Below are 11,185 nucleotides of genomic sequence, written 5' to 3'. Positions count from 1 at the left end.
GAAGAAAGATTTCAGGCTAGCGGATTCAAAAAAAAAAAAAAAAAAGGAAAAGAAAGAAAGAAGAAGAAGAAGAAGAAGAAGAAGCACCAAGGGGGATGATTGTTCTGCTTTTAGCATGCTTAGGTTGCAGCATTGATAATTGAATAAAATTGTTAAAAAGAAAGAGAATCACCGAGATAAAATGGATCCATGAAGAATTAAAATCATAGAAAGCATACATTCATGCCCAATGGGTTGTCATGATTTATTTCTCTACCATAGTCACCGAGAAAGTAGTCAACAAGTTTCGGAGTGTGCACTAAGCACTGCAGAGCACTGTTCATGAAACAGGTGTTGCCAAGATTTTGCAAGCCCGTCAATCCTAAAGAACCAGCTTCACGAGAGCTTCCAGAAAAAACTGAAGAATTTACACGGAAGCAGCTAGCACTCCCATTTCCGGAAACACCATTCATCATAAGTGAAGAACCACATGAATTTCCAAGAATAGAATTTGCCAATTCATCCTTTTTCCCTTCTTTGCACTTTATGAAATCTGACAACCCATAAACTTGTAATTCAAGTAGAAGCTGTGCCCAAAATAAAAACAAGAAACAGCCTTCAGAAAGAAACCTTTTTATTGCCATCAAGTCGATTACTATCTATAATCACAAAGCAAGCTTATGAAAATTTCACTTCATATAATTAGGGACTGGGAGGGGGGACGGAAGAACACTCAAAAAACTATTTCTAACAATTATATTTTCTAATTTTATTTAACTAATGAAAAAAGGCCACTTTTGATCACATCTAAAGTACGCCAATGTCAGATAAGTTGCAAGTAATTACTTGCTTAATAGAGTACGTCTCCTTGTAAAAGACAGTAAAAAGATGCCTGCATCTCATTATAATACTATGAAAAATCTCAATAGTTCTCTTCTAAATTCTATTGCCGTTCCCTAATTAAGAAACCCCGTGGAATAAATGCAACAAATCAATAACGCTAGCCTCCTAGGCAACCACTCATACCTTTCTTCGATTCCATTTTTAATTGTTTTCTTTGAAACTCACCTTGCTACTCTATGCGCACTTCACTTACAAAGAAGTTTCATCAATAAACAGTGGAAGTTCACTCTCATATAGACATGGTATATGAAATAAAAATAAAATTCTTAAACATCTCATGATTCATGGAAGCTTAGAAAATAAAGTAGATATTATACTACATTTTCAGAAAAGTATTCGTGTATTGAAAATATTATAGCAATCCAAGCATGATCTGACTGTTAATGACTCTAAGCCAAATCAGTAAAGAAGAAATTGTTAAAGACTAACCTCTTGGTCTGACTGTCGTTGCTTGTTACTGTTAGTAAAAAAGGATATTGTTTCGCCCGAAAAGTCCCAGATTCGCAACTGCATACAGCGTATCATAAGATATACAATTTGACCGTAAATATTTCCTTTTGGTGCTAGAGAAATAAAGTGACATTAAAAGAGAAGAAAGATTGTTACCAACTCTGACTCGACATTGAAGATTTTGCACGCTCTTCTAAACAATTCGACTACATTATCCTGCCAATATAGAACAAAAGATATTAAGAATTAACTAGCATACATTGGGTGAAAGTAATTTTTTTAAGAAAATAAGACTGAAGTGAAAAGTCCAAGAGAGAAACTAAGTTGATAACAGAGTTTTCTCCCCTCCGAATTTCATACTCTCTTTGTTTCCAATCACATTGCAACCCAGAGTTTCACTTTAAAAGCTGCACTGGAACTACGTGATGAACAAGATGGTCCTTACCAAACAAACAGTACACGCTGGGATGGTAAAAACAAAAGATAAATGGACAATTGTTTTATAGGCTTAAGACAAGGGGATAGAGAAATCAATAGGAGGGTATTCATATGAACCAGATTCTGTATTTTTCCCAACGGAAAGCCAAGCAAAAGAGTAACGGCAACTAGAGAAAGGGGGGTTCTATACCAACTTTCTTGTCTCAACGATGGGTGATGTACTATGTAAATTGACTGATACATAAAAATAAAAAAAGGTAAATGGCCGGAAGAAATCTCCATCAATAAAAATAATCTTAACTTCCCATTTGCCTTTTGCCTAAAAAGCTACTAGGATTTAAATTGAAGACCTCAAAATATTTGAGATCGGAGTTCGTCTTTTAACTGCTAATTCAACAAATAGCTGTAAATGCTAAAGGGTCCGCAAACTATCAATGAAGTCATAGAATCTAAGATTAATAAAATTTGAGATGGTAATGAAGCGACCTTTTTGCTTATTCTCACTCCCAAAATATTTGCCTCCCGTTGGATAGAAAGCCTTAGCTGCAAAGGATAAACATCTGCTATATTATTTTCTGCAGCGGAAAAGCTACCACCATTCCTCGTTGAAGACTTGGAATCACTATGCCTACAACACAAACCGCAAGGAATCCTTAAATGGTCTTGCATGATGAAATTCAACCGTCAAGAAAGCATCGGCACATGAAAAAAATTCACGGTTGCAAGGAAGAGCACATCACTTTTTAGTAACATGATTAACTAACAGGAGGTGCCTAGAATTAATTAGCTAACTAGTAAACGTAAATGAGTACAAAATATTTTAGGGGAGGAAAAGAAAAAAGAAAAAGAAAAGGAAAACCCATGTAGACAGAAAGTTTACAGGAATCTATCAATAGTTCAAAATATATTCGGCAAAGACAGGAACCTATAGTGTTACTAGAAGTGATCATCGAAGCTTTCATTTTTTCTTATGGGAAACAGTTTCATAAATGTATGAAATCGCCGTTGTTCAAGACAATGGAAGTTCAAGAAAGCTTCTTCCTTTCAGAAAACTAAATTACCTATTCTTCAATACAGAACTCAGTTCCAAAACTGGAGACATGTTGCACTTTAATTAGATTAACTTAAAATTTATAGCATTCAAAGAAGTGCTAGTGATGCGTGCAAATTAAACAGTGACATTTCGAAACTAAAGTCGGATCCATGTACATCCAAGCTAAACTAAAATGCTACGGGCCCATGTTACTTCCTTTTCTGACCAAGTGGCTATCAACCTCCAAGCAGGTTTAAGCAGAATGGTAATCGGGAATAGATGCTAACACAGTTATATGGGATAGCGGAGCTAATGGATCACAGACATCTTCAGAAGCCCTTTTAGAGAACAGAATCAGTAAAAATATCATATTTTTGTATATACCTGGAGGCATATAAATTGAGCACCTCTAAATTGAACTAGAAGCGATTGCATTGGAGTTGTTTCATAGCATACAATATGCATACAGCAGGAATCCAGTATGAAGAGACGATAACATATTACAATCACAATAATACAATTTTATCTTTCTTTTCGAGATACACTGGAATTATTAATTTTGATGATTGAATAACCAATCAAGTATCTTCTATTCGAGATATGCAATGGAATCAACTCAATTTCCTATCAGAAATAATCCAATTATTGAATATACGCCATACAGCTGGATGAAATAAGTCGTGGCATAGCACTCACCATTTAAGTGCCTGCACCCACATTTCTCCGGAGACCAACGCGTAGTCCCTCCCTGAAATGCCTACTTCACGATTTTCACTATTTTGCGAAGAATCCTCTTCTCTTCTTAGATTAAACACAAGATCCGAGCTGAAAATACTGTTGATGATCTTCATTGGTCCGGCATATGATGAACCTGGCAATGCCAGGAGGGGAAGTCCTCTCTTCCCACCGGCATCGCCAGTTACAGAATCGTGCGCGTCCTTCCACCACCTGAATAATTCAAATCGCAAATTCTCTTAGACACAATGCACTCGCATTTTGACATCTCTCCACTGCGAAGCACCCTCACAACAGTTCAAAAGAGTAAAAAAGCTGCTTCATCTGAGCTACAAGGCATAACATAAAAGGTCGAAATGCACTCAGTATCCAACTACTTTCACCATCACAAAGCACATTTCGGTTTTCTTTTTTCCAAACTTACCGCGGAAAATTTCTCAACTAAACGCATGGATTAGACAATCAAGTTTGCCTAATTCCAATAAAGCTCTAATTCAGATTCGTAAATGCTATACCAAAAAGCACGAAATCCAAGTGTCCAACAATGAATCTACCTGTATGGAACGAAGTAAACTCGCTGATCGTTATCCGAGTTGAGATGCAAAGTGGATGTAGAGAGATCTTCGGATACACCGCCCATAGCAGAGAAAGTAAGACGGTGAAGAGAAGAGTTCAGAAATCACTGATGGAAAAGTAGATCATTGCAGAGAGAGATACACACAGACAGCGCGAGAAAAAATGGCGGATTGAAGAGAAACAAGTGGAGCTTTTGTGTGAAGAGGATTGGAGGAGGGAAAAATAAAATTTTATATATTTCTTCTTCAAGAAATGCAAATTGCAAACCTGTGGTGCCAAATTATGAGATTATATATATAATTTTTTTAAAAAATTATTTCAATGCGGTAAATTCTCCGCGATAAATTTTACCTCGTTTGTTTTTTTTTTTTTTAATAATTCATTTTTTTACGGCTTCCTTTTCAGAGATTTATAAAAGGAAATAAATCCCAAATTTAATTTTTGTGTACAAGATAATTTTGTTGCAGATTTTTCTTCCTTTCCTTTCTTTTACCTCTTCCTTACCGCTTTTCCGAATGGTAAAAAATTAATAAATGTATAATTTAATGGGAGTTTTAAAAACTGCCTCCGCAGAATATAATCCGAAATTGCTTAGAAGTCCGTTCACTGGAATTATTAATTATTCTTTAATTTTTATTTGATAATATATTTTATTTTTATTTTTGTTCACGAACTTTTATGGTCTCTTCAAAAGTTCCTGCAGAGCAGAGCCCCATTGTGAGAGTGGATTGTATTGGCTATGTAATCTAGCAAATAATATAAATATATTAAAATTACTTTTTCAATTCTATTTGGATTGTACTTTTTTTTTTTTTTCATTTTTCATTAATTATTAAACTTTAAAAAAAACACTTATTTTTCTCCTTTTTCATTTTCTATCTCTTCTTTCTTATTGTCCTGGTTCGTAGTTTTAAAATTCGTGTCAATTCGCACCGTCAGTTTCATAGTTTTAAAATGGTTCTACTAAAGAGAGGTTTTATTCTTTTATAAGAAATATCTGTTCTCCTATGAAATTTCACAAATAACAGTCGAATTGCATTTAGTATCATCTTTACCCAAGAGGGGAAGAATTACATTTAAAAGACAAACCTAACACAAAAATATACAATATCTACCTTATGTAACACGTTGGGATTATTTAGCTACTATGTTTACAAAAGCAATAACTGTAAATTGACCAAAACTGTTAGAAAATATTCAAGTACCTAAAAGAGCTAACTATACCAGAGTAATTATGTTGGAATTGAGTCGTGTGTACTAAACCGCTCGACGGTAATGGTGATGGTAAAAGAGTAAGCAATCCTTAAACCCCAATAACTTTATTTGGGAATGAAGGTAGGATTCTATTTGGCTTCAAGGAAACCAAACCAAACCCAGGCGAAAGAGAAAGGGAATGGCATCCAATTCTAACAGAATCACTAACAAAGTGAAATATTAAAGCGAAGAACAACATGATTTCTTTATCCCAGCAAGTAAAAGTGTGTATGCTGTGAATATTGAGCAGGCAGTTTCAGAGCGAGGCCCTAACAGATATCATTGATAATAATAACACAAAAGAAGAGAGACAGAAAAGTGAGACCACCGTATTGCAATTGCTGGTCAAGATCTGGAGGCAATGGATATGTGCTCACGTGCCACGTGATGTTGCCACTGGAACCTAACCTAAAGTAACCACCAAAGAATATTTATAAGAAAACAAAGCATTATACATTGAATAAATGCTTTCCTGAAAAGAAACTCACGTATATATGCATATTCTTTTACACCATCTTTATACTTCTGGTCACAATAGGAGTATAAATGTATTAACTACAGGGTTGGACAATACTCAAGTTGCTAAGCTAGTAGAAAGGGCAAAAGTATGAGTGTTCTAATCGCTTATGGATAACGTGATTTTTTTGTTTAAATGAAGATTAAAGATCATCTGTGAGATCTTACATCAGTTGGAGTGGGAAACAAATCAATCTTTATAATGGTGTGGAAACCTCTCCCTAACAAACGTACTTTAAAAATCTTGAAGGAAAGCCCAAAAAGAACAATATATGCTAACAATGGGCTTAAGCTGTTACATCATCACACAGAAAAATACCTCATTTATAAACTAGTACATTGAATATAGTCTTTGAACTAGGATTAGAAGACAACTTTATATTAAATAATAAGTAGATTATATATATATATATATATTCTTAACAGTTGGAGTCCGCAAATCAAGAGAGTGTGAACCAGTGAGGAAAGGAAATCATACAAATTCACATAAAGAAAACTTTTATGTAAAGTATTAAAGAAGAAGCTTTTATATAAAGTGGCAACGTAATTCCGATATAAGCTCATCAATCAGATCATGGTAAGCCACTATCTCCAACTCCAAAGCTCCTAGAAATTCGAGGATCCTACAACTTAAACATTGATCTGTTCAAGTCGGCAAAAACTGGGATCCAGAGATACCATAGATCATGGGCTCTATAGAGAAGGGTGTGCAACAGAAAAGTGCAAACTTTAGGATGAAAAAACAGCTTAAAGGTTTGTTAAGGAAGCCTAATCGGACAATGTAAAAATGCGTAATTTTATACTGAAAATTAAGCAAGTTTGATTAGTAGTACCGTGAGCCAGTGTCATAAACTCGAATCCAAATTAGAATTCCGCGCAGAATTCCCAAGAAACCGAGTTCATTCTCTGTAGGAATTGAAGTGTTCAGATTCATAATTTTGATGTGCTCGTCCAGAAGTAGCTAAGGTTGTAACTCCACTACTGCCACGAGGATTACCTGGGCCAATGCCCCCATTTGGGTAATGGTCCCTTATTCCCTTCTGATACTGATGGTGCCGTGCACTTGATTCCCTTCGTAGCAGCTCATCACGACGACCAGCATGCTGAGCTCGAAGTGCTGCTAATTGCTCCTCGTACTGAGAATTGATAGCGATAATTCTCTGAAGATATGCATCAAAATGAAGTATGTTCAGTAAAGATGATGTGAAAAACGAGAATGCAAGTGTTGAGGATTATTGGGATTGGGAGTGTCCCACATTGGTTAATTTAGTGGAAGATCATGGGTTTATAAGTGAGGAATACTATCTTCATTGGTATGAGGCCTTTTTGGGGAAGCCCAAAGCAAAGCCATGAGAGCTTATGCTCAAAGTGGACAATATCATACCATTGTGGAGAGTCGTGATTCCTAACATGGTATCAGAGCCATGCCCTAAACCTAACCATGCCAATAGAATCCTCAAATATCGAACAAAGAATGGCGAGCCTCGAAGGTGTAGTCAAAAGTGACTAAAGTGTCGAACAAATGGTGTACTTTGTTCGAGGGCTCCAGAGAAGGAGTCGAGCCTCAATTAAGGGGAGGCTATTCGAGAGCTCCATAAGCCTCAGGGGAGGCTTATAGTGTGCTTTGTTCGAGGGGAGGATTGTTGAGGATTATTGGGATTGGGAGTGTCCCACATTGGTTAATTTAGTGGAAGATCATGGGTTTATAAGTGAGGAATACTATCTTCATTGGTATGAGGCCTTTTGGGGAAGCCCAAAGCAAAGCCATGAGAGCTTATGCTCAAAGTGGACAATATCATACCATTGTGGAGAGTCGTGATTCCTAACATGGTATCAGAGCCATGCCCTAAACCTAACCATGCCAATAGAATCCTCAAATATCGAACAAAGAATGGCGAGCCTCGAAGGTGTAGTCAAAAGTGACTAAAGTGTCGAACAAATGGTGTACTTTGTTCGAGGGCTCCAGAGAAGGAGTCGAGCCTCAATTAAGGGGAGGCTATTCGAGAGCTCCATAAGCCTCAGGGGAGGCTTATAGTGTGCTTTGTTCGAGGGGAGGATTGTTGAGGATTATTGGGATTGGGAGTGTCCCACATTGGTTAATTTAGTGGAAGATCATGGGTTTATAAGTGAGGAATACTATCTTCATTGGTATGAGGCCTTTTGGGGAAGCCCAAAGCAAAGCCATGAGAGCTTATGCTCAAAGTGGACAATATCATACCATTGTGGAGAGTCGTGATTCCTAACAGCAAGTACTGAAATAGGAATGTGCAAATATACCTCTCTATGTCGAGCATTTTCCTCATCCTCTGCATCACTTTGTTCCTTGGAAAAGTTAATGATGTCATCAATGAATTTCTGCTCGAGACCGTCAAAATTCTGCGGCAGCAGGCCATCTCCAAACCTACTTTCCATGTTTTTTCCATGGGATTGAAATCTGAGATCGCTGTTGCTTCCTTTCTCAAGAACCAATTTTGGATTTGGTCTCTGACCTTGAAAGTATGATCTTCTGAGATCACCCCCTTGACCTATGTTTAAACAAGCATATTTCTCAGTGCAGAAATTCTATGCATGGGAGAAGTATATAAACATCTTAAAGGGAAAATAAACAATTAACAGCTTGATACTATGAGGAATATCACATCACCCAACCATTATGAAATGGATACTGTTTTGGCATCAATTAATCGCGTTATTCTTGATAACCACATGTGTGGATACCTAGCTAATTCAATTATCATCTGACCTTGATAGCTTTTGAATGGGGAATGATGAATCTAAAAGAATTAATAGTTCGATTTCTTTTTCGTTAACGGTCTGACTAATCATCTTATATCCAAGAACTATATCATGTGAAAGTAAACTTTGTAAGAGTCTAAATGCCATAAGGCAATTATAGTCATGTTGTTAATTTCTCTTTTCAGTTTCCCAAGGAAAATACTCAATGTAGCTTAGGGAGCACAGGTGATAATTTCAGATCATATAACCAAGTAGACTGAAACGAACAAAAGAATCAAATGAGTCAACCTAAACATAGTTCAACTGCGCCATCGACCAAGAGGTTGATATCAATAAACAAGTACCTAATATGGTTTATTTTACGTAGTCTAGGAAAGGGATATTGTAATGTACAAGAGAATAAAACACTTCATAAGAAAACAGGTGCAAGCAACAATAAGTGATGGATGCAATACACACACTATTAATGCTTGCCTTCATTGAACATGTGAGAGGCCATAGAATTTGGCATCTTCGACTCATCTCTTTCCCATCTCCATTGATCCTCATTTTTCGAAGCTATATATGAATTCTCTCTCTCTGGAGTGAAGGCTTCCAGCCGTCCTTCAAAAGGATCAGGGTGGCTTTGTTCCATCCTTTGACTGGGAACTTGATGCATTTGAGAAACTGAATATGAGCCAAGTCCTGAATCAGGATATTGCCCCTACTGTCTCATTGTTACGCCCACCTGTAAACACCACCAAAGTTTAACCAAAATTTGAAATCCAACCATTCCCAAGTTCAAGTGACATTTTCAGATCATATCAATCAAAATTTGAAAACAAACCATTCCCAATCCCAAGACCAAGACCAACACCCCAGCCCCTCTCTACAACAAACATATTTAGGTCCTACTGTGCCTTCAAGCACTCTCTAATGCGTGGCAGCTCGTATACAACATTATTCCTTTTGCAACCTACCACGCAACCCAAGTATTCGGGAACAGCATTCTCAAACTCAGATAATTTAAACCAAACCAAAGTAACTAACAGACCAAAATTTTAAGTATTCTTGAAACTGAAGTGGCCGTGACGCCATATGCAGATACTTCTAGCTCGCTCTCTGAAGATTATACACACCAACTCTTGCACTAACGCCAGTTTTAATACCTTAACAGATAAAAATAACTATGGAAAAACATGAAATCATTGACGAAGAGGCATCAGACGAGCAACTACGAGCCAAATCATCGCTCTAGACCGATAACATCTCATGTAGAACGACACGTAACAGTAGTATTGCAGGTATAGCAAGAGTTCCGATCAAACGCAGAAAATTTCAAGAACAAAATATCTTTGTACCTTATATGATTTTTTCTCTGTAATGGTCAAGTTATCCTCTCCAGATTGAAATCGAAGCCCGCAGCGTCTCGAGCAAATGAGATGCTAGATGAGGACGATCCAGTTCGGGTCATGGTAGATCCGCACGCCCCGTAACTGTGACCCGCTACACAAACCCCGTAGCGCTTGATCAGTTGATCTCTCTACTCCAACAAAAATTCTAACAAGTCCTTCCTTTCATAATTATGTCTTAATTTCTATATATAGCTTTAAAATCGTGACCATATTTCTTCGTACCATTATGATGTTCATTGTTATATCATCTTTCCCTTTCTTATACTAGGTGGCATTAATCCGTTTTGTGCTCCTTTGTTATGTTCTTTATTTCCTTTTTTCTCGTATACATACATACATACACACACACACACACACATATATATATATATATATTTTTGGAGCATGTCCATCTGCTCTCATACATTTACGATATTGCTTTCACGTGACACTCAAATAAATTAATTTTAATGAACTCAGCTTGTTCGTGTACAACGCTCTTCAAATAGGCTGGCTACCTCAATTTACGATTTAAATATAGTCCTTTGTCCTATTATTTTATTGTAAAACTCGGCTACTATCATAAACCTCCTCCTTCGAGTAGTATAGAACGAAGAATTTTTTAGCTAGTTTCACTCGGCACAACCTCACGATATTTACTATATACATTTATTACAAAATATAATTTTGGTCAATAAATTTAATAACGATCATTTTAAAGTCAAATTTTCTTAATAAAATAAATATAAGAAATACGAACAGAGTGTTCGTAAAAAATTAACAAAATTAAATTGATTATTATTTATCTTCGTCAATTAAATAAGACGTGAAAAAAAATATTAAAATGAAATAAATAATTGAGGAATTATAGAGAAATGTGTATTATTTGATAATTACAGCATACCATATTCAATAAAAAAATGATAATTATTGATAAAAATAAAATGTATTATTGTATTTAATGATATATGCATAACAGAGGAGAGAAGAAGCTTAGAGAGTTTGAATTTTGATTTATATCTTTTCTAAAATAAATAGAGGAAAATAAACTAAAATAAATAAATACACGGAACCAATTTACATCACAATAAAAAAAAGTTACTGAGAAAAGTAAATTTTAACGAGATATTGACTAAGGTGGCATAGAAGGGAATATATTTTATTTTGTTTTTTTTTTTTTTTTTTTTTTGTT

The 11,185-nt window shown here is 35.9% G+C and overlaps 2 protein-coding genes across 3 annotated transcripts in view; both read right to left on the bottom strand.

The window, feature by feature from the left end:
• LOC111448534 (ubiquitin carboxyl-terminal hydrolase 8-like) overlaps positions 1 to 4,378 on the bottom strand; it is a 10,991-nt gene extending 6,613 nt beyond the window's left edge. Inside the window, exons 1-6 of the mRNA XM_023088196.1 lie at positions 4,093 to 4,378; positions 3,500 to 3,751; positions 2,257 to 2,398; positions 1,489 to 1,548; positions 1,312 to 1,389; positions 219 to 566 (exon numbers count right to left, since the gene is read on the bottom strand). Coding sequence (XP_022943964.1) covers positions 219 to 566; positions 1,312 to 1,389; positions 1,489 to 1,548; positions 2,257 to 2,398; positions 3,500 to 3,751; positions 4,093 to 4,178 — 966 coding nt within the window. The 5' untranslated portion in view covers positions 4,179 to 4,378. The remainder of the gene's footprint in view (positions 1 to 218; positions 567 to 1,311; positions 1,390 to 1,488; positions 1,549 to 2,256; positions 2,399 to 3,499; positions 3,752 to 4,092) is intronic.
• Positions 4,379 to 5,407: 1,029 nt separating this feature from the next.
• On the bottom strand, positions 5,408 to 10,239 carry LOC111448131. Of its 2 annotated transcripts, none has more exons than XM_023087566.1 (5): positions 9,961 to 10,239; positions 9,095 to 9,347; positions 8,162 to 8,409; positions 6,718 to 7,044; positions 5,408 to 5,776 (listed from the first exon to the last, which is right to left on the bottom strand). In XM_023087566.1, exons 2-4 carry the CDS (start codon positions 9,276 to 9,278, stop codon positions 6,784 to 6,786), a joined length of 693 nt encoding a protein of 230 aa, XP_022943334.1. In that variant the 5' UTR covers positions 9,279 to 9,347; positions 9,961 to 10,239; the 3' UTR covers positions 5,408 to 5,776; positions 6,718 to 6,783. The 2 variants fall into 2 exon arrangements, with proteins under 2 accessions (XP_022943334.1, XP_022943335.1); XM_023087567.1 differs by lacking the exon at positions 9,961 to 10,239 and adding an exon at positions 9,769 to 9,932.
• Between the last annotated feature and the right edge of the window lie 946 nt (positions 10,240 to 11,185).

Source organism: Cucurbita moschata, unplaced genomic scaffold (assembly GCF_002738365.1).
Source record: "Cucurbita moschata cultivar Rifu unplaced genomic scaffold, Cmos_1.0 Cmo_Scf00010, whole genome shotgun sequence".
NCBI lineage: Eukaryota > Viridiplantae > Streptophyta > Magnoliopsida > Cucurbitales > Cucurbitaceae > Cucurbita > Cucurbita moschata.
Note: the sequence above shows the minus strand (reverse complement) of the source record. Positions and strands in the feature narration are given on the sequence as shown.

Coding starts and splice junctions, on each gene's coding strand:
- LOC111448131 (XM_023087566.1), bottom strand. CDS start 9,278: ATGCATCAAGTTCCCAGTCAAAGGATGGAACAAAGCCACCCTGATCCT. Junction 8,410..9,094: donor CTCTCACATGTTCAATGAAG/GCAAGCATTAAT, acceptor GTTTAAACATAG/GTCAAGGGGGTGATCTCAGA. Junction 7,045..8,161: donor AAAATGCTCGACATAGAGAG/GTATATTTGCAC, acceptor GCATATCTTCAG/AGAATTATCGCTATCAATTC.